This window comes from Phoenix dactylifera, chromosome 8 (assembly GCF_051530095.1).
Source record: "Phoenix dactylifera cultivar Ajwa chromosome 8, Ajwa_hap1_PhDact_Kaust_v1.1, whole genome shotgun sequence".
NCBI lineage: Eukaryota > Viridiplantae > Streptophyta > Magnoliopsida > Arecales > Arecaceae > Phoenix > Phoenix dactylifera.
The window spans coordinates 32,740,528-32,765,191 of record NC_143197.1 but is presented as its reverse complement, the minus strand read 5'-3'; the positions used below and the strand labels follow the sequence as shown (position 1 = coordinate 32,765,191).

General features: G+C 42.1%; 4 protein-coding genes across 4 annotated transcripts; 2 read left to right on the top strand and 2 right to left on the bottom strand.

Annotated features, from left to right (window-relative positions):
• Positions 1 to 79: 79 nt before the first annotated feature.
• LOC103704112 (uncharacterized) lies at positions 80 to 4,463 on the bottom strand. The gene is made up of 3 exons (XM_008787266.5): positions 4,259 to 4,463; positions 4,079 to 4,184; positions 80 to 467 (listed from the first exon to the last, which is right to left on the bottom strand). The coding sequence occupies exons 1-3, from the start codon at positions 4,368 to 4,370 to the stop codon at positions 389 to 391; spliced, it is 297 nt and encodes a 98-aa protein (XP_008785488.1). The 5' UTR covers positions 4,371 to 4,463; the 3' UTR covers positions 80 to 388.
• Positions 4,464 to 5,787: 1,324 nt separating this feature from the next.
• LOC103704113 (ras-related protein Rab11C) lies at positions 5,788 to 8,536 on the top strand. The gene is made up of 3 exons (XM_008787267.4): positions 5,788 to 5,944; positions 6,048 to 6,243; positions 7,713 to 8,536. Exons 2-3 carry the CDS (start codon positions 6,079 to 6,081, stop codon positions 8,196 to 8,198), a joined length of 651 nt encoding a protein of 216 aa, XP_008785489.1. The 5' UTR covers positions 5,788 to 5,944; positions 6,048 to 6,078; the 3' UTR covers positions 8,199 to 8,536.
• On the top strand, positions 8,515 to 24,176 carry LOC103704114 (protein NRT1/ PTR FAMILY 5.6-like). The gene is made up of 5 exons (XM_008787268.6): positions 8,515 to 8,634; positions 21,389 to 21,755; positions 21,880 to 22,097; positions 22,481 to 23,025; positions 23,202 to 24,176. Exons 2-5 carry the CDS (start codon positions 21,464 to 21,466, stop codon positions 24,109 to 24,111), a joined length of 1,965 nt encoding a protein of 654 aa, XP_008785490.5. The 5' UTR covers positions 8,515 to 8,634; positions 21,389 to 21,463; the 3' UTR covers positions 24,112 to 24,176.
• On the bottom strand, positions 12,775 to 17,586 carry LOC149753083 (uncharacterized). Its single transcript, XM_089924980.1, has 2 exons — positions 14,215 to 17,586; positions 12,775 to 13,479 (listed from the first exon to the last, which is right to left on the bottom strand). Exons 1-2 carry the CDS (start codon positions 17,584 to 17,586, stop codon positions 12,775 to 12,777), a joined length of 4,077 nt encoding a protein of 1,358 aa, XP_089781106.1.
• Positions 24,177 to 24,664: the final 488 nt, after the last annotated feature.

Sequence of the window (24,664 nt, the reverse complement as noted above, 5' to 3'; positions counted from 1 at the left end):
TTCGACCTTCTCCAACATGTCCAGCATGATACATTTAACGTGATGAGTTATGATTGATTTCATCACACACCACAACACAGAAGTAAATAGCATCTTTTGTTTCTGTCCATCCTTCATAACAAGTTGAACAATATGATGCAGCTTGATCAAAAGCTGAAGTCCAGATCCAAGGCACCATGTTCCAAAATGTAAAAGCAACGCAACCAAAACAACTAGCCAATCTTGAGACAGTCGTCCATCTATAAGTGTTTGTTACACGAAACTATAATTTCATTTCTCAAAAGAACGCATAATCCACTTCATAATGACTCTGTATACATACATGAGCACATTGACTAACAGTGCAAACAAGAGACGAGCCCCAAGATAGCAGACCCATAGAGATCTCTCAGGTGTGGAGATAATTAGCTGCCATCATCAACTCCAAAGTTATTTCAGGTTCAATATGAAACTCTGTCTCCATTCCACTGCCAACAACATAGACAAAAAAGAGGTTAAGGAATAATTTTAACAGAAATAGTAAGAAAGCACAGAAGGCTTTAAAATTAGTCGCTTTTTAAGCTGAGAAGAAGCGTGTGAGGCAAAGCATAAAGATCAAGGACATTGCTCGTTTGTCATACCAGTTTAAAAAGTGAAGTTCATTGAATTCTTATTCAGTTTAAACCTTTACAGTAACACAAACAATCAAGAATTCTGGCACAAACAGACCCGAAATCATACATACAGTACACCACTTATGTGGTAAATTTGGAAAACCAACACATCCATTGATAAGAGAGGAAATTATCTCTGTGATGAACACATAATCTAGCTAGATGTCCACTTTAGTCAATAAATAAAGTCACAAGCTCTTATTCACAATTCCGTCTGTCCTTTCACCGTCCAACTTCATTTATCCTTTCCTATTTCTAACAAGATTTTCAACATGCATGACCGGCTTGAATGGATAGAAAAACAAGTGCATAAATCAGGCATGAGCATTATTTGCCAGAGCATATTAAAAAATCACTCTCTTGCAATATAAACAAGATGCTGCACAATCTGACAAACACAGAAACTACAGCAGATTTAAGTGCATTGTATACATGAATAAAGCATTTGCTCATCTCGCACTACTATTTGCAGATTCGAGTTTTATTAGAGTAATAATGAACTAAGATTTTTCTGAAGCCTCTTGTGAGGTGAAAAGTTAAGAGGATATAAGTTGTGAGTTCCTCCAAGCACTGAGAAATTCAAATAGTTCAATTTTTTAATTATATCTGGGTGCAGGGCACGCGAAGGGGGTGGTGGGAATCCTTTCACATGGTCAGTTTCTTTTTTTTTAAGCATTGCCCTTTACACCCTAATATGTAGGTGAAAACCATCTAAACAAACCATACGTCACACAAAGACATAGTGCCCAAGCCCTATAGGAGCCACAGCATTGGGTGTGGCATATCTGGCACAGGTATACGTGGCTTATGTGTGTACAAAGCGCTCCTTATAATCCACTCGAGGGTTGCTAGCTACAAGCACCAAAACTACATCATAAACATACATACTTTTAAATATATAAAACTGCAAAGTCCAGTGATCTAGACATGGTCCCACAATGTGGAAATTCCCCACTTTGGATTGCAAACATTGATTAACCCACCAGTCTTTCTCCACCTCAAAGGCATGAATAAGTGTAAGAGGTGGAGAATAACATAACTGACGACAAAAGTATGTTGCATTCAAATTGTAACAATAAAGTCTAGTCTATAAACATATCAGCAACAAGAATATACATGAAAGGAAGGCTTTGTTAGCTTTTGTTTTTGGTGTTTCATCTTGAAAAGCATTGTGTATTGAATGGCTGTATGGGCCTTGCAGGAAGAGATTTCGACCTAGCTTACACTAAAACTAATTTAAGAGCCATTAATCTTGGCAATAATACAACAGTATCAATTTGAACTCATCCAAAACCAAAATATAATATTAATGAGTCAAACTTCTTATAATAACCGGGCATTAACTAGCACGAAATTCAATCTGAACCAACACATCAAGTGTGGCATCAAATTATTAACACAAAAGTAATATCTCATCATATAATAAGCCTTGATGATTATCTTCTCAGGTAGAAGAAATACAAGATACCATCATTCGTCGATGAAGTGAAGACTCGTATTGTTACAATTTTTACTTTTTTTCTAAATAGCATTCAAGCTTTTCTCAATCATTTCTTCAAGATCCTTCCTTGCCTTAAAAACTTTGATCAAAAGTCATATATTATACTTTTTATAGATTATATAGCTTCCTTAATTAAACATCATGATTCATGTATAACTTTTGCAAATACCTGATGCAGTCATACCAGTGCTAGGGAACTGAACCCCATCAAACAGTTTCTTACATATTTCTTTATTGATAAGATCTACCCCTCAAAAATATTTACAGAACACATAAGATGGAATGCCTAACTACATTGATGGGAGCTAGCATCACTTGAAATCCATACTAGGCAAATCCTATAGCTCTGAAGTCCTTAAGAAACTGAAGTGAAGCTAGTAGGCTCTTGATATATAACATGTGTGAGCCTGAATTCTAAAATGTTTTGAAAAATAATAGCTGCATAACACCTCAATCTTCAAATATTCTCTCATTGTTCGAGATAAATAATAGAGGACAGAACAATAACCTGGATACATTAGCAATCAACAAGGTAGTCATGTGAGATGGTGGTCTTAGGATGTTATCCATCAGTTCTGAACAGTATTTGACAACATCAAGATGCTAACCCTCTTTAGATCAGTTGCTGAAGCAGATAGTTGTCTCCTTTCCTCTTTTGGAATGCAATGCTGGACAAATTGATTAACCCTGTTCCTGATGCCATTCAGCATGAGGGGATTTTCTTTGTTAGCTTCAAGCTAACAAAATCCTTAAGTTCAACGGGAAAGATTCTGTCTTATATTTGATAAATCACATCCTCACCCTAATTAAGAGAATGCTGCTTAGTAGTCAGAACAACCGTAGATTCAACAAATAATTTAAATTAGTCTATTTGTGATCTCTTCTGTCACTGGTTGTAGTTCATTATTTGTACATGTCCTTAGTTTGAATGGGAAATCAAGGTTGACAAGATGGATATTAACTAATCCATTGCAGATGCTTTATTGCCAAATGCCCAAACCTCGCAAGCTACTACGTTGGAAACTGATAGCTTCTCTATAGTAGGATCCACATGCAATATATTCACAAAACTTAAAATGAACGCAAATGACTGAATGATGTTCTTACAAAGCACATCTTGTCTTGGGTAAAGGTTTTCTACTTATTAGACTTGTCTGACAATCCTCCTGCATCTACCCTTCTTTTTCATTATAAAGGGTTTTTCTTTTGGGAGGGCCAATATAAAGGCATATGCACAAAAACTGAGAAATACAACATGGATTCCGAAATTAGAGACTCCAGAACGTACTGGAATTGGTTATTCATACAATACCCGACTTGTCATCAACACAATCGCCTTCCCGGCTTACCGGAAAGAAAGCCCATGCCTTGTCAAACAAACCATGGCATACAATTTTAACAGTTTAGAATCAAGCACTGAAAGTTTCTACAAGCAGCATACTAACAGCATGAGAACAACAACCTATCCATATAACTACTGGATTAGGAAACTGGAAAATGCACATTACATGTAGGTAATTCTTCAAGTTACTTATCATCAAAAAAAAAAAAAATCAACTTTATTGTAAATTTTAGCTCATTGTTTCTTGAGGAGTAGATGCTACAAAAGTTCTGGTGGTTCTCAGCAAAAATTAGATGCGAAACTGATCATACAAGGATTGCCACTAAGAATCCAAAACCAATTCTCTATCCAGCTGTCCCTGCACTAAGGATAATCTCTAAAATTGCTAACATGTATGCCCCGATAAGACAGATTGCAACAACTGATAAGCACAGACACATTTGGCCCTCCTTGATTCAAATATTTTGGAATCGGACTGGTACGTCTAGTGTGATGACCTTAAAGATCCACCAGAAAAGGAACGAATCACAACTTGGTAAGGAGTAAGTGTCGATCAAGATAAGGAAGAGGGAGAAGAGGAACCTGGCGTATTGAAGGGACCAGTAGAAATACTGGCAGACCTTCTCCAGAATGGGGGTGCTTATCTCCGGAAACGTCACCTCTCCGAGCTGCGTCTCCGCGAAGCCACCTGCCATATACTAGACGTTTAATGAGAAAACCTAAAAGGAAAGCAAGATGGAAGCGAGAAACGAGATGGTAGACCAGGGGAGGTGAGCATGTTGCGGATGGTGTGGGAGACCATGGCGGCCTTCTTGTCGATCACGAACTCGAACCCCTCCGCGCTTATCAGCTTCACCGTCTCCTCCTTCTTCATCCCTCCTCGTTGCCTCCTCCCCCCCACCCCTCGCCGCCCGGACCTTTATCTCCCGTTTCGACCGGTTCCAAATATTTGCGTCTCCGCGTTGGATTGCCGTGGTCGGTGCTTCTTTGTCATGCGAAATGGATGCGGCGCATCCGATCCGTGTGCATTGATCAACAAATGGATGACCAGGCTTGCGGAGCAAGATTTATATAGTCTATTGGAAGGCATAGCCCAAACGCAATCCATATTACTCCGAGTTGTGTCGGATTTCAAAGTGGTGTAACAACTTAGAACCTCATCTAAAATAATTAATCAAAAAATATTATTTAGATTTTTTGTTCTATCCAACATATGCTCACATACTTTTTTTCGTTTAACTCTCGACGTTCTCGTCAAGATAAGAATTCAAATCCATTCAAATCTAACTATAGTCGGACTCAATAAATTCGTACTACAGTGTTCCCTAGTCTACATAAGTTATGAATCGGATTTGTCCTGATATTATTTGTAACAACTCAAAACCTCATCAAAAAAACTAGCCGAAAGATATATTTTGGGTTTCTTATTATGTATAAGTACCCAAGTTCTTCTCGGCGAATAATTGATGTGATGCTAAACATATATTCGTATGAATCTTCATAGATATCTTGCCCATTTCAAGTCAATAGCGAAGGCTCGAACTACGCGATCTAATCATGCCTCCAACTTAGAACAACGCTACCAGATGGTGGTTTGGAAGGGGAACCGAGGAAGATTTATGAGCATGCCATTACGGTCCCTAGGTTACATCAGCTTGGAATGCACCCTAAACCAAGTGTTAATCAGGTCTAACTTGTGCCTAGTTTAGCTTCATCAATATGGTTGCCTATGAGCAAAAAGTGGCCTTGATACAGTAACTGTAATTGTTCCTTAGACAAAGATAGAGGTCCCTTGGGATTTATGTGAATCACATTACTCCATCTTTGAATGAGGTCAAAAATTTTATGCAAAGTCAAGATTATTTTTGGGTAAAAATGTCATTAAAGACCAAACTGTAAAAGGTAATTATATCAACCAATTCAATATTGTATGAATTTACAATCCATTAAACAATTAATTCATAGTGCCAGACTCAAGGACTTTAGATATTTGAAGCTTTCTTAACAAATACATAAACACTAAGGATTTACCAGATCGGGCATAAACGACTTCATACCCACCAAAGGACGTGGACGGTAGATCTTTATTTTCGTACTGAAAATCATATGCGGCCGCCCCTACATCGAATGTCAACGTGGACGGTCGATCTTTATTTTATTCTTCCTTGCCGCCTACTTCGATGCTAACGTGCGCTCACTGGATTAATAGAGTGAACAGAAATTTAAAGAGTGAAAAAAAAAATCCGGGATTTAGTAACGCATAATAATAGAATAGAATAAAATAAAATAAAATAATGGTTGGGCCATTTCAAATCAAAACGCCCTTTTTTTCGGTTTTCCGTTTCTCGCCGTTGGCATTGGCACCTGCCTTCCCCTTCTGTCTCTCTGATCCCCCCACCTCCTGAAACCATCGAATTTTCCGCTCTCTGCACCCTCCTTCGATCGGAGGTAGGATTTTCTTCGATCTGATTTCGACTATTTTGATTCCTTTTTTTTTTTTGATGCCGGTTTGACTTGGTGGCCATTTTTTTATGGTATGGATCGGGCTCAGATCGGAGGGCAGATAGGAGGAGGAAAAAGTTATGGCGCATCGAGTGGATCATGAGTATGATTACCTGTTCAAGATCGTGCTGATCGGTGATTCTGGCGTGGGGAAATCGAACATCCTGTCGAGATTCACCAGGAATGAGTTTTGTCTGGAGTCTAAATCGACCATCGGCGTCGAATTCGCGACCAGGACTCTTCAGGTCAGCACCTGTTTCCGATCTCTGTTCGGGTTCTTGCTTTATTTCATTTATTTGCCCTTTTCAGCGTATACTCGGTTTTATTGCTTCATTTTGTTTATTTGTTTGTCGGTCTGTTTATTTTTTGTGGTGAAATGATCGTTCTCGGTTTCTTCGGATATATAAAGAATTCGAGGGGAAGGAATCTGTTATAGGCGCAAAAGCAAAATTCCGTTCTATTGGTTATGCAACAGGAATAAGCACGGCCACGATCTCAAATTTGAATACGCTTATCAAGTTTATGTCCTTCTTGATCGTCCAGTACTGTGATTTATCAACTTCATTTGGTTTGTTTCTTTACTATGGTAAATCTCATTACAAGATCGAAGGTTGTATTTCATCGTGTGTTTTGCATGTAAATTTTGCACCAATAGATTCATATTGTAAAGAATTGGTTCTGCGATTTATGTAAGAATTATCATGGATAACAGAAGATTAAGTTTGTCTACCTTATGTGTCTAAATCCACAATTCATGTCATTCAGAGGAGCAGCGATGAATTCACAAGTCATGTAGGAGGACAATGAATCTATAAGACATATGTAGATGTAGCTGTGAACATCTGAGGACTGGGAAAAGAATGATGCTCGAACTTTTCCTAGGTGAAACAAAAATAACACTTCTCTCTTCCAATCCAACAATTATTTCAAGTGAGTTTTCTTCTTGTACATCTTGCTGATTAGTTAGTCAAGAAGTGAACCAAAGTTTCCTAAATATGTATCCTGCTGATTTATTTAGTTTTCTGTCCTTTGAGCCATTTTGCTAGTCCTTAAGGGGCGAACTAAAGTTTAAACTAGTTTCTATAGGTTAGTACTTAATGATGGATGGCGTCATGGCCTCTTTGTTTTTCCCTTTTTTTCAGAATACTCAGGGTCTTATGAGTTTAAAAACATATTAGAATGGCAATTCCAGCCACTTCCTTACTTTCGGCATATAGCCTAGGGAGAAGTTTCTGTTTACTTGTTTATTCTGTAAGTGCAAGTTGCTCCATAAATAGAATTGTTCTTCTGATGGATGAATCTGCTAAACATTAATTGTTTGCTGAGTCACCTTAATGTTTCTACCTAACATATTCTCCTCTTACATCTTCATTGTTCAGTTCATACTAACCATCTTCCTGAAAGATTTTATAAAAAGAAATATGTTTTTCTTTTTCCTTTAGTGAATTATGTTGCAATTGATGCTTGTGGATGGTAACACGAGTATGTATTCCCTAAAGGAATGCCATGATGCATGCTTCTTTTTAAATTACATGTTAATATGTTTTTCACTACTTTTGTAGTATGCATCATCAACGAAATGGGTCTCTTAACCTAAATTCAAAGTGGTATTAATTCCCCTGTTAACTGATTATTTAACCATCATACTTTAGTTTCTACTTCTTGCTTTATTGATGCAGTTGTCAGTGCTGCAATAATTTGATATTCTGAACAGATAGAAGGGAAAACCATCAAGGCACAGATATGGGACACTGCTGGTCAAGAGAGGTACCGTGCGATCACCAGTGCATATTACAGAGGTGCAGTGGGAGCACTCCTAGTCTATGACATAACAAAGAGGCAAACATTTGACAATGTACAGAGATGGCTTCGTGAACTTAGAGACCATGCCGATTCCAACATTGTCATTATGATGGCTGGTAATAAGTCCGACTTGAAGCACCTACGAGCAGTTTCAGAGGATGATGCCCGGCTATTGGCTGAGAAGGAGGGGCTTTCCTTTCTAGAGACCTCAGCATTGGAAGCATTCAACATTGAGAAGGCATTCCAGCATATTTTGACAGAGATTTACCAAATAATAAGCAAGAAGGCACTTGCTGCTCAAGAGGCAGCAGGGACAGCAGGACCACCCATTCAAGGAACAACTATCAACGTTGCTGATTCTTCAGGGAATGTAAAGCGAGCTTGCTGTTCTACTTAGTTGATTAAGTTCCAAAAAGGAGTGCGACATCAAAGTGGATCAGCCTTAAAGGCTTCATAAGAAATCAACCCATGTGTAGATTACTTTTCTACTTTTCCTTATGCTTCATTCTGCAGACTCTGGAAGTTAGATTCCTCTTTTTGAGAAGAAAATTTTCCATTAAGAGATTGATGACCTGTGCAGTTTAGGTTGTTGAGTTCTTTTGTGCTTCTGTTTGTCATGGCATGGAAGCATGGTAGAACAGTTGAGCACTGAATTGAGCACTTTTGAGAATGTGGTGCCTGTTTTATATTTTTGATTTGATTCTAACTTTTTATAATGAAGTTCCTTTTGCATCACATGAGTCTATCAGCAGATTAAGTCATCATCAATTGGTTGGTCCATTACCATAGCAGCTACTCTGCTTAGCAATTTTACAAGAGGTGTTTATCAAGAGGTATGTAAAATCCTTTTATTTTTCCCTTTTCAGTATGCAAGAGGAATTTAAAATTTTAATGAGTAATCAATGCTTAATTATTGCAAATGCAAGAGATGCATGCCTAGCTTGCTGCTTGGTTGATTTGAAAAGAAAATACTTGGTAGATTCTTTTTGATTGGGTGAGGGATTAAGGAGAACTGAGTTTAGCAACGGCATGTGGTAGAAGAATACAAGTTAGCTCAAGCAGTTCAATATTTTCACATGGTTGATCCACTAATGATCACAGGCAATATGCTCCCTGGGATTTAATGTTTGCATGGACAGTGCTAGTGCTTGTGGCTTTTGACCTGGTTTGCGTCCAACTTGACAGAAGTCTTGAGGATACTAAATTCCGACAGTAGCATATGTTCATTTTATAGTTACTCAGGAGATACATCTACTAATTTTTTTTCTTCTTGAATGGGTATTTTAGCTTCCATGGGTGGCATCCTGAACATAGTTACATTAAGTGGTCATGATCAGCTCAGACCGCCTAATTAAAGTGGGCAACAAACCCAAATGTTGTGTCGACCAGCATAAGCTTGGAAAACAGCTCTTGGAGTGATAGCTTTTGTAGAAACACTGGATATGAAGCTGTCTTTCGACAAACAGCACAAGTGACTTAGCAAATCATGGTCGTCCAGTGCATAAGCATCAACATTTTTTCTAGAACTGGCCCTTTTCTGCACTAAATATGCCCCTTAATTACCACATTTTGCTTCAGGCTTTAAAAGTTGAGGGTTCTCTCTTCTGTTGCTCTCAGTCCAGATAGTCTCAATGTCCTTCCAATCCACCATAACTTCATTTCTTCTTCCCACAATATGGTACGCTGGTTCACCTGCATGCCTTAAGAGCAGGGTAATTTTATTGGATGTTGCACCACCTCACCCTAGAAGAGGCCCTAGCCAGCCAATCAAGTGGAGCCATGGAGGTGCTTCATAATCATAGGTGATTTTGGCGACCAAATGACGGTCAAAGGTCGCGTCCTTTGCATCTTTCTACCTTTTGCTTTGCTTCCAATTTGATATATGATGCTGATTCTTTGCTTATTTATTTGTAGATTCTTGCGCTTCTTTCCACCTGTTCATATAGAATGTGTAAGGATAATGGCTTTATTTTCTAGTGGGAAACTGACCCTGTGGACGCATTTAACATTAAACTGCCTTTGCATCTTGTTAGCTTTGGCTCTGATTCTGATTTTATGCACCATGCTGCTTTTCTGCAGATTCCTGCACTTCTTTCCACCTGATCATTTATATTGAGTATAATGGTGTTCTGTGTCATGCAATAGGTTTGAATTGCCAAAATACCCATCCTGTGGACCCTGTTTATAGCATTAAACTAGCTTTTTATATATCTGTTAGAGCAATCTAGCATGGGGAGCTGCATCTAAAAAAGGAATATGTACTTATATCAGTTGACATGGAATGAAAAAGTCATATTATAGCTCTAAAGCTGTCACCAAATTGTGCACCGTTTAGCTATTAACTAGTACTTGTTATAGCTAGAGGACTTGGGTCTGTGCCAGTTGGCACACCTCTCAGTGCTTTTACTGGGAAAAATTTGGGTTCAGAACAGAAGGTGACATTTCATAGTAGTGATCCCAAAAGAAGGATTACTGTTATTTAATCCTAAACTTTTGATTTGCTAAATGAAAGCAATTAGGCATTGACTAATCTTTTCGTGAGAAAATAAGATGTTCTTGAATCTTCAACAAGAGGCCATCTGTGGCTTATTAGGATTACATGGTCCAAATGACGAACTATGTGTTCTAAAGTGAGGTTGATGATGCACTTTGATATCCTTGAGGAGCACCTACTGGTTTCCTGGTACATTTTTGTTTTAAGTAATGTAAAATTGTAACCGAATTAATGATCACTTAAACATAACTGCATGTTATTTTTTGTAAATCAGTGTGTATTTCTGAATGGAGAATGTCTTAGGCATTCAATATGGGGGAGTTGGACATTTTCATTTAATTTGGATGCATTCAATTTGTTTTGTGAGCTAAATGGGGATGGAGATACCTTCATGATGATCGAGCCCCTTGGAAAAAGCTGTGATCTTGCTTCTATTTTAAAAGGTGTAAACCTTCTGATTGTTGGAAGCCAAAGCGGAAATGCTCCGCTATCCTCAATGGTATACTCTCTCCTCTTTGCAACCCTTTTAGAATAAATCTTCTTTTGTTGTTGGAAATGGGTTGAAAGTTCTCTTTTGGAAGTACAAATAGATCCTGAATCTACTTTTGAGGGCCTAATTTCGCAACCTCTATCAAGCTTCTAGACTCAAATCTAGGTATGTGGCTCAATTCTTTAATCGAAGATCCAATTCTTGGCACTTCCGGTGTGGGTCTTCTCTTTCGACTTGAGTCTACAACTGAACTGCAGCAACTGTCTAGACTTCTCTATGAAATTTGGTTAGATCCAAATCAACCTGATGATATCTCATGGTCCCTTGTTGTCTCTAGTATATTCACCACTCCATCTCTGTGTAGCTTTCTTGACTCAACCGGAATTAAATGGGACCTTGCTTCTATTATCTGGAAACTCAAAGTCCTCTGAAAGTCAGATGTTTCTTCCAGATGGCACTCTTTGACAAACTTAAACATCAGGGGAAACATCTTGAAAAGAATGGGTAAGTCCCATGGTGGCTGACCCTATTGCTCTGATCCTCTAGAAACAAACAGTCATCTCTTCCTATGTTGCCGCTTTGCCTTTGAAATGTGGAGCATCCTTTGCTTGCACCTAAATGTCCCTTGTCCAAATGGTGATCTAGAGGACTTATGTACCAAATAGGTATCAGCTTACTTCTCAAGAGACACCCATTCTGCAATGCTCATGCTAATTGTGGCTTTTCTTTGGTGCAGCTGGAAGGAATATAACAATCGAATCTTTCTGAATTGAAGTTTCCTATCCTTAATTATTGTCTTCTTTGCTATTAGCTTGGTTAATAGCCAGTTAATATCCATGATCATAAGTCCCTTCTTGGTTTTGGCAAATTGTGGGATTGTATAAGGAAGCTTAGAGGAGCGGGTGTTTCCTCTTCAGATGAGCATATAGATGATGCCTTCTTTCTGCTGCTACTGGTGTCTGGCTATGTGACTCTCTGAATGAGAGGAAGCCCTGCTATTCTGCTTTTTCTTTTGTTCGGTTCCCTCTAAAGGAGACTATGATAGAATCTCAAGCAAAATGATGATCCCTGGATCTTCTGTGATGTATGAGCTACTTTGTCAGACTTCTCTATCTTCTTAGTTCTTTTTCCACTTCTACTCTTTACCATGTTTGTTGCTTCAAGCTCTAGCGGCAACAGTTCTGTAACCTCATTGGGTCTCTTCCTTCCTCTTTTCTCATATAAATTCCCTTTTCAGTCATCCTGGATGTATTTGAAACTTTTCTTCTTCTTTAATAAAACTTCTAGTGACTAATGTGGCTTATTGCCCGTTAGTCTCCTTTATTTTGCGCAAAAGAAAAAAAAATATTTTGCAAGGAAAAAGGTCGCTACATTTCACTCAAAAAAGAAGAAAAAAGATTTTTTTGGTCAAAAAAGAGAAAAAGTTTACGACAAAGCGATACCCCATCGAATCTTTTGTAAAAAATCACTAAAGTAAAAACAATTCAGATTTCAGATGTACTCTCTATGTGATTTGGTGTAAGTTAAATCACATTATCATTGCTATATGAATTCAAGACAATATAATTGCAAGGGTCCAGAAAAGTTGACCTGGATTCTTATGAGCTCTTTTTCTTTGGGTTGGTCCCAAGTGCTCTTGTAGGTGGTGGCATTCTTGTGGCTCACATTAAATGAAGAAAGTGAACCAGGGAGAGGATCAGGAAGGACGTCTGATGCAGGACGGAAGTACGGATTGAAATACAGAGAAAAAAAAAGAGGGGAAGAGGGGAAGAAGAAGAAGGAGGAGGAGAAAAGGAGGAGGAAGAAGAAGACCAATTTTCATTCAATAATTCATTAAAAAAAAAAATAACAAATGCATGCCCTATATATATATAGGGCCACCAAATAACAAATAAGTCCTCATAAAAAAAAACAATTCGAAATAGGTCCTCACAAGACAATATGCAAACTAATCCTATCAAAATAAATAATAATAAAAGAAAACATCAATCAATCCAGCCACAATGAAAGTGGCTGGACCGTCTTCCTGCGACGACCATAATCCCGCACAATAATCAGTCCAGTATTCGTGTCCGCACCAACTCCCCCCGGGTAAGAAGAAGTCGACCCCGACGAATGACTCTGGTAGTACTCCAAAAGATCTGGGTCAATGCGCTGTAACTCCGCACGGGTAATCCATGTAGTATCAGACTCCGGGCGTCCTCGCCAACGAACCAGAAAACGCTGAACACCCCCATCACTGGTAGAAACAGTCTGCTCATCTAAAATGGCATCAATTTGTTCTTTTTGTGCTGGTGGTAAAGTTAGATTGGTCGGAGATGGGATGGAATCAAGAAGAGGATTATCATCAAGCTCAAGTGATGGCGGAGCGAAAGGATCAGTAGGAATAGAAAGGGGGCCCTTGTAAGCAACCAAATCCTCAATATTAAAAGTGGAGCTAATACCAAAATCAGAGGGAAGATCAAGAACGTAAGCATTAGTACCCACGCGTTGCAATACCCGAAAGGGCCCAGCACTACGAGCCTGCAGTTTCTTGACGGTTCCAGATGGAAACCGCTCAGGCCGAATACGTATCATCACATAATCCCCAGTTTGAAATGATTTATCTCGCTTATGAGAATCAGCTTGTAGCTTATATTGAGCATTACTCATATGAATGCGCTTGCTAATTTCCTGATGCAGATTATGAATGTGCTGTGCAAATGCATGTGCAGACTCAGAAATGCGAATATGGGGGGACATAGGTAGGAGATCTACAGGTTTGCGAGCTTTATAACCATGGACCACTTCGAATGGACTCATCCCGATAGATCGATTGACTGATGAATTATATGCAAATTGGGCGACAGGCAGAATAGAATCCCAGTTACGATTGTGATCCCCGACTAGACTACGCAGAAGGTTACCTAGACTTCGGTTGACGACTTCGGTTTGGCCATCGGTTTGAGGATGATAGGCCGTAGAAAATTTAAGTTTGGTGCCAACCAGATGCCACAAGGTTTTCCAAAAATAGCTCATGAAACGGACATCCCTATCAGAGACAATGGTTTTTGGTAACCCGTATAACTTAACAATCTCATCAAAAAATATCTTGGCTACTCGAGAGGCATCAGAAGTTTTGGAACAAGGAAGGAAGTGGGCCATTTTAGAAAAACGATCCACAACCACAAAAATGGAGTCATGTTTCCGAAATGTGCGAGGAAGGCCGAGTACGAAGTCGATACTAAGGTCAAGCCAAGGGCGATCTGGGACAGGTAATGGAGTGTATAGGCCAGTATTTTGTTTTTTGTGCTTAGCTAGTTGACACGTGCGACACTGTCCCACAATTTTAGCAACATCCCGTTTTAAACTTGGCCAAAAAAATTGACGTTCAACTTCTTCTATGGTCTTATCACGGCCAAAATGTCCAGAGAGACCACCGGCATGTACTTCCCATATCAAGAAATCGCGCACAGAAGTGCGCGGAATGCAGAGCTTGGAAGCTTTGAACAAGTACCCGTCTTGTAGATAAACACCATCAATCAAAGGTCCTTGTCCATCAGCAAGGGCATTATAGAGTTGGCCAAAATCTGGGCAAGACAAGTAATCGAGCTTAAGTCTATCAAAACCGGTGAGGGAAACAGACATGGCGGACAACAGAGTTACTCGACGACTTAACGCATCAGCAGCTTTGTTCGCAGCACCGGACATATGCTTGAGAACAAAAGTGTAATCCTGGAGGAACTGAACCCACTTGGCATGTCGATGATTAAGTTTTTTCTGGGAATTAAGAAAACGAAGTGCTTCATGGTCAGAATAGAGAACAAATTCATTAGGAAGGAGATAATGTCGCCAATACCGTAGGGCCTGGACTATGGCATAAAATTCCTTGTCATAGGTGGAATATCTTTGTCTAGCCTCATTCAGCTTTTCACTAAAATAGGCTATAGGATGACGTTCTTGACTAAGCACACCACCTATTCCTAAGCCAGATGCATCACATTCCACCTCAAAAACTTTGTTAAAATCAGGGAGTCGCATAACTGGCGCTTCCGTCATTTTTGTCTTAATGTCATTAAATGCTTTAGCGGCTGCGCGTGTCCACCGAAAATCACCTCGTTTAAGACAATCAGTGATAGGTGACATAAGTGTACTGAAGCCCTTAATGAAACGACGGTAAAATGTGGCCAGGCCGTGAAAACTACGGATGTCAGTAATATTCTTAGGTTCAGGCCATTCAACAATTGCGGTGATTTTCGCAGGATCAGCAGATAAACCTTCAGAGGAGACTATATACCCTAAGAAGTTTACGTGAGTAGTGAAAAATGAACACTTCTTAAGGTTAGCATAGAGGCTCTCGTTGCGTAAAGTCGTACAAACTTGCCTTAAATGGCCTAAATGTTGCTCCTTAGTTTGACTATAAATAAGGATATCGTCAAAGTACACGACTAAAAATTTGCCCATAAAAGGTCGGAGTACTTGAGTCATCACTCGCATAAATGTACTTGGAGCGTTTGAGAGGCCGAAAGGCATTACCAGCCACTCATAGAGGCCATCTTTTGTCTTGAAGGCTGTCTTCCATTCATCTCCTGGACGAATCCGGATTTGATGGTAGCCACTTTTTAAGTCAATCTCGGAGAAAATCGAGGCACCTGCCATCATATCCAGCATATCGTCGAGCCGGGGAATAGGAAAACGGTATTTGACCGTGATTCTATTAATAGCCCGACTGTCTACACACATTCGCCAAGTCCCATCTTTTTTTGGAGTAAGAAGGGCAGGTACGGCACAAGGACTTAGACTCTCCCGAATAAATCCCTTTTGTAGGAGCTCGTTAATTTGCTTTAGGAGCTCTGCATGATCAGAGGGGTTCATCCGATAATGGGGCAGGTTAGGAAGGGTAGCTCCCGGGACTAGGTCAATGGCGTGTTGAATATCACGCAAAGGGGGTAAATGATCTGGAAGGTCTTCCGGAAAAACTTCTTTGAACTCCTCGAGAATAGCGAGGGATTCTGCCGATAATGTGCTTTGAAGATGTGGCTGAAATTCTTTAACTAGCAGGGCAAACACCGGAGAGTCCTTAAAGACGTTCCTCTCAAATTCCGTGGGGTTAAGGATATGCAGTTCCTTCCCCTTTGATGTACTCTTGTCTGTACTCTTATTTAGCGTTTTGGGCCGTAAAGGATTAAGCGTAATCTTTTTACCCTGGAATACAAAGGAGCAAGAGTTAGTTCGACCGTAGATGGTGACATCGAGATCGAACAACCAAGGCCTACCTAATATCAGATGACCTACGTCCATTGGGAGTACGTCACACCAGACAGTGTCTTTATAAGAGAGGATTTGAATAGGTACAAGACACCGTTCCTTAATGTGAATGGACGACGTGTCGATCCAGGAGACCTTATAAGGGTGAGGTTGGGACACAGGAGTCAGACCCAAGCGTGCGACAATGCTGGAAGATATCGCATTAATGCAGCTCCCGCTATCAATGATAACTTTACAGTCTTTTTCGCCGCATTTAATGTAAGTGTGGAAAATTGAGGTTCGTCTCCAGTCATCAGTCTCTTTAGGCTGGGTAATTGCACACCTTACTACATTCACAGTGGATCGGTCAGGTTCGTGGGCAATTATCCGGGGAGTAGGTCGGATACAACCTAAAGTGTGTGATTCTTCCTCAGTTTCGTCTTCGACATCGTGAATATCATCTAAATTAGGCTCATAAATTTGTTCCTCCAAATTATCTATGTCATCCTTCTGTTCATGTGTGTCAATAACTAGAGTCGGATTTGCACATTGGGAGGCAACATGACCAAACCCTTGGCATTTAAAGCACTGAATTCGTGAGCTTGGTTTTGGAGGTTCACCTAAAATTCCTTTGCCTTTAATATCCCGGTTTTGGATAGGTGGAGAAGAAAAGGGTTTAGGAGGGACAGAACCGACTGGGGGTCTGGGTCCAGATGGTTGGGCACTAGTGGGGACCCGCCTGGTGTCAGGGCGCCTAGCAAACATAGATTTGGAGAATTGTTCATAATTTTGCACAAATGTATAGGCTTGGTCTAAGGTGGACACTTCACGAAGGATAAGTTCTTTCCTAAGCTCATCATTTAGGCCTCGTCGAAATCGGCTCAAGATCATACGTTCATCTTCAGCTACATTACTACGCATCATAAATTCATCAAATTGGGCGATGTATTCAGTAGCTGTGCGACTACCTTGTCTTAAATTGTTCCATCGATCTAAGAGGTCAGATTGATAACTTAATGGAAGGTATTTTTCTTTTAATTTTTCTTTCATCTCAACCCAATCGGTAATAGCAGGTTGATGTCTCCTGGCTAGCAGTTGTTCGGTGTTTTGCCAAAACAATTTGGCTCGACCAAGGAGTTTCATTCTAGCGAATCGGACCTTTTTCTCCTCCGACAGATTGTACCACTCAAAGAAATGATCCATTTCGTGTAGCCAATCGGAGAAGACCTTCGGATCAAGACGACCATCGAAAGTAGGGGCTTCAACCCTAATGCCTCGCATTACATCGTCATCAGGGTCACGAGGCTCTCTAGATTCTACGGTATGTCGGTGACCTCTATCAACAGGAGGAATGGGACCAGGTCCTCTAGGGCGAGGGTAGGCATAATGGTGACCTGGAACAGACCTATGATCAAAGTTGCCCTGCCGAACCGAACCGTGTTGTTCTAGGAGTTGTTCTAGGGTATCATCCTCATCAAGACCCGGTAAATGGGGAGTACTAACCTTTTGGGATTCAATAACCCTTTGAATTGAAGCCTCAATTGAATCGAGTCGAGTATTAACCTGGGTGGACATTGTGGTTAGGTCATGAATTTGGGCGTTGTTTGCTTGGACTTGGGTATTAGTGTCATGGATAGCTTTTAATAGGGCTTCAATTTTGGAATCCATGTCTAGGGGGGACTCAAGATGAGATGCGACACGACCACTACGTAGATGCATAAAATGAATAACAAAATGTATTAGCCGACCAACTATAAAGGTTCCTAAGTAGACCTAATGCATGAAATGAATTCACAATTGCAAAGTAGATGCTCAATATAAACTAAAACTACTCTCTAGCAAATAGTCATAGCAAACTGTAAATTACTATGAAGCGCAGGCCAACAAGTAATGCAGTCCAGTAGTACTAAGTTTTCGGACTATGCAAGAGGGTACGGAGCCACGTATGTTTCCCCGAATTGATCTAGCTCCACAGTTAATATTAAAAGTGCTGCTACTAGGGTTTCTGTTTGTCTTGTGAACGTGTGTGAACGCGTGTATTTTGGATTTGTAGACGCAGTACCACGCACAAATTAAGAAAATTAATGCCAACTTAATTGAGCAAATTGAATCTGCAGGAAATGGGAGAACAGCGCTGACCTGGTCTGGAGAGAGGCTCGCAGAAGAGACGTGGTCTACAGAGATGTAGAACAGGAGCTCGATGACGACCGGTGGCAGAGAAGGGGTCACGGAGACCTCCGTGAAAGGTGATCAGAAAAACTGATGGCGGCTTTGGTCGGGACAGTTCGTGATGGCTGATGGCGCGGTGACCGGCGATGGCGAAATGTAGCAGCAGCGCGGCGGCGACTTAGCAGCGGCGAGCGGCAGTAAAGAAGGGCAGGGGCGGCGCGCAGCGCTGTGGTGCAGCAGCAGGCGTGGCAGCGGCGGTGGGGAGCGAGCGGGGAGCGCTGTCAGCAGTGGAAGGCAGAAAGTTGCGGTGGTGGGAGGGCGGGATACGGTGGTGGAGGTGGGAGCAACTGTTGGCAGGGGAAGCGACAGTGGCGGTCCAGCAGTCGACGGCGGCGACGGCAACGCGGCGGCGCGGCGGTGAGAGCAACCCGGCGGCGCGGCAGTGCGGCAGCAGGCGGCGACGAACAGCGGCGAGCGGCGGCACGGAAGAGCGGGGGCGGCGCGCGGCGCGGTGGTGCACGCGGCAGAGATAGCAGCGGCTGTGGAAACGGGCGGGAGCGCAGAGAGCAGTGGACGGCAGAGTGGGTGGCGGAGGAGGAGTGGTGACGGCTTACCCGTACTGTAGATCACCTTCAACCTTCAATCGCCCGTTCGCTTCCGCCGGATCTCGCCGGATTTTGCGGCGGTGGGTGCGGGGGGGCGTTGCACCGGCGGAGGAAAGTGCTGGGGCGGCGTCTCGTGAAGAGGTGGCGTCCTTCTTCGAGCTTCGGCCACGGGCGGTGGCTGTAGGGTGCGGCCGAAACTTCCACGGCAACGCGGTGGCTTCCAATGGCGATTCGGCGGCGCTGCAGGGTGAAGGCAGTGGTTGGCGCCTGTGTAGCGGCGGCCGGAAGGGAAACGGTGAGAGGGGGGGGGGGGGGGGAAAAAGAGGGAGAAGGCGGCTTATTCGCCGCTCGGGTCACTGTGGGGTAGCTGGCGACGGGGTCTTCCCTTCTGTGCAGGGACCGAGAGGGAAGGGAGAGGGAAAGGAGACGGTGGTGGTGGGGGACGAAGGCGATGACGGCGTATGGCGAGGAGGCTTGGTGGAATGGCGACAGGCGGTAAGCGGCCGACGGGAGGGCTTTGCCCCTTTTTTCCTCACGGCCGTCACGGGAGATGAGATCAAGGAGAGGGAAGAAAACAAAGAAGAAAGGGAACGTCCCTTCTTCTTCGGAATGCGTGTTGTGCAGGAACCCTCTGTACGATCCGGTGTCCGCGGTGCAACTACTCCAGCAAAATATAGATGAGGAAAAGGCCGAAAAGGAATCGGCGGGGGTCCGTCCATAAACTGGATCCTTTGACTTCAGCAACAGAGGTAAAGTCAGCCCTGCTCTGATACCAAAGCTGATGCAGGACGGAAGTACGGATTGAAATACAGAGAAAAAAAAAGAGGGGAAGAGGGGAAGAAGAAGAAGGAGGAGGAGAAAAGGAGGAGGAAGAAGAAGACCAATTTTCATTCAATAATTCATTAAAAAAAAAAATAACAAATGCATGCCCTATATATATATAGGGCCACCAAATAACAAATAAGTCCTCATAAAAAAAAACAATTCGAAATAGGTCCTCACAAGACAATATGCAAACTAATCCTATCAAAATAAATAATAATAAAAGAAAACATCAATCAATCCAGCCACAATGAAAGTGGCTGGACCGTCTTCCTGCGACGACCATAATCCCGCACAATAATCAGTCCAGTATTCGTGTCCGCACCAACGTCGCTCTCCAAGTACTCACTCTTGAGCACTCTCTTCGCTCAGCAACAAAAAGTCTGCATTCAAATCTTCAATGATAAATTTTCAAAAATTTCAGACTGGATAATTATGGCGTACATGGATAAGTCTCGTCAGAACTTCGGATTTCACATATATTCTTATGGATTTTAATGCAAGTTAAATCACTTCGTCGTTGCTCAGTATATAAATTCGAAACAATAATCATAAGGGTCCAGAAAATTGTCCTGGATACTTAAAAGAGCTCTTCTGTTCTCTTTATTCTTTTCGAGTGCTCTTACACGTAGTGGTTCTCTTATGCTTGCAACGACCACCAAGAAAAAGTGAACTAGCTAAAGGTGGGGTGGGTCAACAAGGGCATCACTCTCCGAAATCGCAGACCTTTTTGAATAAACTATTTGCTAAGCAATAAAATGTTCAGCGTTCAAATCCTGAATAGCATATTTTCAAAAATTTAAGATTGGATGGTTATAGTGCGTGTAAGTCTCTCGTCCTTCATCTCAAAAGAAATATCAAAGAGGAGCGGATTCCTCATTTCACTTTCATCATATATTGCTGTCAGAAGTTGAAGAATGGTTATCTTGTTTGTATATTGGTTGCAATTTGCATGTGTGAAAATGACTTCAAATGATGGGACATGCACCGAATAACCTAAATATAATATTATCTACAAGAAATTATGTCCTACAGCATATAGACTGTATAGACCGTATAGCCGTGTACCATGCCTATCACATGCCCTCGTTCCTATGGACCTCATTCATCAATGGGCCCACAGGAATGAGAGCATGCAATTATGCTCCCAAACCTAGTTGGTTTAGTAGAGAACTAAGACAAGGTATGATGACTGATGCCTTCTGCTGCCACATTAAATCCAGCCAAGAAGGGAAATCGCTAAAGAGTGACTCAGGCTTTCTGAAATATGTATCTCATGGTTCATCACTCTTTAAAATAGCTGGTGGGAAAGGTTGGAGTCTAGAAAAAGGATAAGTCAGGGAAGCTTCTCTTTCTCCCTCTCCCTCTCTCTGTTTTTTGCTTCTTTTTTTTAAAATTTTTTTTGGCAATAGCATGATAATGCATTACTGTCATGTTATATGTGACTTGGATTTACCATGTGTGATGCATGCAAATGGCCTGCTCGAGGTGGGGAACATGGGATAAAGATGTACCCTCAGAGTTTTATTTTTTATTTTTGAAAGCATAGCTTCAGAGTTCTTAATGATTATAATATTACGGACAAGGTGAGAAATAATTATTTTCATCTCCCACAGTACCCATCTTTCGCAAGCACAAGATCATACCTCTATATTTTATGTGGATATGGTCTGGTTAAAGCTAGCTAACTTTACCATACATGGCTATATATATACACCATCCACCATCTTAACTTGTTCCATTCATATTCCCATGGAGTACTCGGATTCTCGTCTCTACAGCGACCGGGCATTCTTCAATTCGGAGATGAAAGCAAAGGCCATGATTGCGAAAAAAAGGGAGAATATGTCGCTTGAATGGATGTTATACAAAGAAGCCACATAGCTCCTTTTACACTCGGCCTCTGCACCGGCCTCATTCTATTCTTAAACTCTTTCCCTCGGTATCTTTTTAACTCTGCATCTCTATCTCCTTCAGCTACAGTCCTGCTTTCATCCATGGAACCAGGTAGGCTTGACAAGAAGGCGCGAGTACTGGAGTCAGAAGTCGACGACAAGAAATGGGTCCATGACTCATCCGTTGATCACAAGGGGAGGCGGCCTCTCAGAGCCTCAACTGGTGTTTGGAAAGCATCCTTCTTCATCATAGGTAACAGCGATCATTCATAAGCCCCGCAGATGGTCGCGAGAGGAAGTGTCCTTAATTACCACCTGAGTTTTCCTTTGATGCTCTATTCTATTCCTTTGAGGTGTGTGCGGTTTCTCTCATGCAGCGATAGAGTTCAGCGAGAGGCTGAGCTACTTTGGGCTGGACAGCAACCTCATCATATACCTGACCAAGGTGCTGCACCAGGAGGTGAAGACGGCGGCCAAGAACGTCAACTACTGGTCAGGGGTCACCACCATGATGCCGCTCCTCGGCGGGTTCATCGCCGACGCCTACCTGGGGAGGTTCTCCACCGTCCTCTTCTCCTCCCTCATCTATCTCGCGGTGAGACTGCAACCTTTTCTGCTTCCATTCATCTAAGGCAGCCAGTAGTAGCGTGGTCAGGCACCAGGGATATATTCCAACTTCCACGTTGCAAACAAAAGCGAATTCGGAAACCGATCCTCCTTTCGCAAAGAAAAGAAAGCAACCATGAGTGGTTGTGGATAGCCATGATGAGCCCCCACTATTCCGAAATTCTCAACCACCCCCATGCGCTTCACGCTTACCATGGGCTGGTTCAGGCCCGGCATTTGCATTGCTAATACCATTGGATGCAGACCAAGACATATCGAATGCAAATAAAACTTCACATTAGTCAAGAAGTATCTATTGGAATATAAGCATTTATTCTACGATAATCTATCGGAATATGTCTTTTTTCCCAGGGCCTGATCCTCTTGACTTTGTCGCAACTGGTCCCGAGCTTGAAACCCTGCAACCCGGAGACCTGCCACAGATCGTTGCGACTTCATGAGCTCGTCTTCCTTGTGGCCATGTATTTGATCTCTGTAGGCACAGGGGGGCATAAGCCATCGCTCGAGAGCTTCGGAGCGGACCAATTTGACGACGATGATGCGGAGGAGAGGAAGAAGAAGATGTCCTACTTCAACTGGTGGAACTTTGGGCTGTGCTGTGGGCTGCTGCTGGGGGTCACTGTTGTTGTGTATATCCAGGATAAGGTGAGCTGGGGTGCGGCTGACATCTTGCTAACCTCGGTAATGGGCGTCAGCCTGGTGATCTTCTACCTGGGGAAGCCATTCTATCGGTACCAAGTACCAAGTGGTAGCCCACTGACTCCCATGTTACGAGTGTTGGTGGCAGCCGTGGCCAAGAGACACCTTCCACATCCTTCGGATGCTGGGGAACTGCACGAGGTTCCTAAGTCACAAAAGAGCGACAAGAGGCTTCTGTCCCACACTAATCAGCTCAGGTAAGGTCCCTGATATATCGATTGCAGATGTTTCACTAATTAATTATTCTTTTAGCGCATGCACACCAGATTATTTTGCCACTCTATATAACTTCTCATAAGGCTTCTAGACATTTATGCAAATCTATCCATCATCATTTTTCACTTGGATTTATGGTGGTAGTATTAAATTTCAGATTTCTCGATAAAGCTGCCATAATCGAGCACACAGAGGACGAGTCGGCCTTGGCAGCCGAGGAGCTAAATCAATGGCGACTAGCGACGGTAACTCAAGTCGAGGAGGCGAAATTGGTCCTTTCCATGGTCCCTATCTGGCTTGTCTCCTTACCGTTTGGCATGTGCGTGGCACAAGCCCCTACCTTCTTCATCAAACAAGGAAGCATAATGGACCGAAGACTAGGCGGCAGCAGCTTCGAAATCCCTCCAGCCTCTATATATTCCCTCGGTGCCATGGGCATGATCATCTCCGTTTGCTTCTATGAGAAAATCCTCGTACCCTTCCTGAGACGAGCCACAGGGGATGAGAGGGGCATCAGCATCCTTCGAAGGATCGGAATTGGCATGGTGTTCTCGGTCTTGGCGATGATCGTTGCAGCCATCGTGGAAAGCAAGAGGCTGAAGGCGGCCCAGGGGGAGCAAGCCAATGCAGTCTCCATGAGCGTCTTCTGGTTAGCCCCTCAGTTTACGATCCTGGGCGTGGGTGATGGGTTCGCTCTCGTGGGCTTGCAAGAATATTTCTACGATCAAGTGCCTGACAACATGAGGAGTCTGGGAATAGCCTTCTATTTGAGCGTGATAGGGGCCTCCAACTTCCTCAGCAGTCTCTTGATCACTGCTGCGGACCATTTGACTGAGAAGGGAGGGAGGGCAGGCTGGTTTGCCAAGGACTTGAACAAGAGTCGCCTCGATCTTTTCTATTGGTTGCTTGCTGTAATAGATGCAGTAAGCCTCTGTGGCTACGTATACTTAGCTTGCAGGTACTCTTACAAGACTGTGCAGAGAAAAAATGGCTCCCCTAAGGCCCTAACTTCCCTGAAGAAGATGGACGGGGAATCTGGGATGTCTTCAGATGTCTCCACTGTATAGCATAATTGTAGCTGGTTGGGTACGTATATACGGAAAGCAAATAAATACCATGCATATTCTATTTATATGATGCATCATTTGTCAAAAGGAAAGGGCAACCAGAACTATTACATGGATGTGCAATATTTTACATTAAAAAAAAGGAAGAAGAAAAATCCTCTACAACGTACGGATAATAGCAGCCAGGGCAAAGGGGAATGGAATGAGTTACAATAAAGTGGTGATGACATTCTAAATAATCTTAGTTGATTCTATGAAGAAGAGCAAGAAATAATTGTTTGTCTCCTACATGCTGGCATGTGTTTAGTCCCACATCGATTTTTCACCAGAGAGATCTTGAATATTTATATAGGACTAAAAAATTCAAAAAATATCTTTATGCTAGCCTTTTTGGGTGAGGTCCTAAGTTGTTACATGTGGTATCAAAGCATAAATTTAAGGTCAATCTGGATTATATTTGATATTGACATTTTCGGATACTACAAATAGGTGAATCTATATTAGCAGATTTAATTTTATATTTAAAGCTATAAATATGCATATTAGCCAAAGT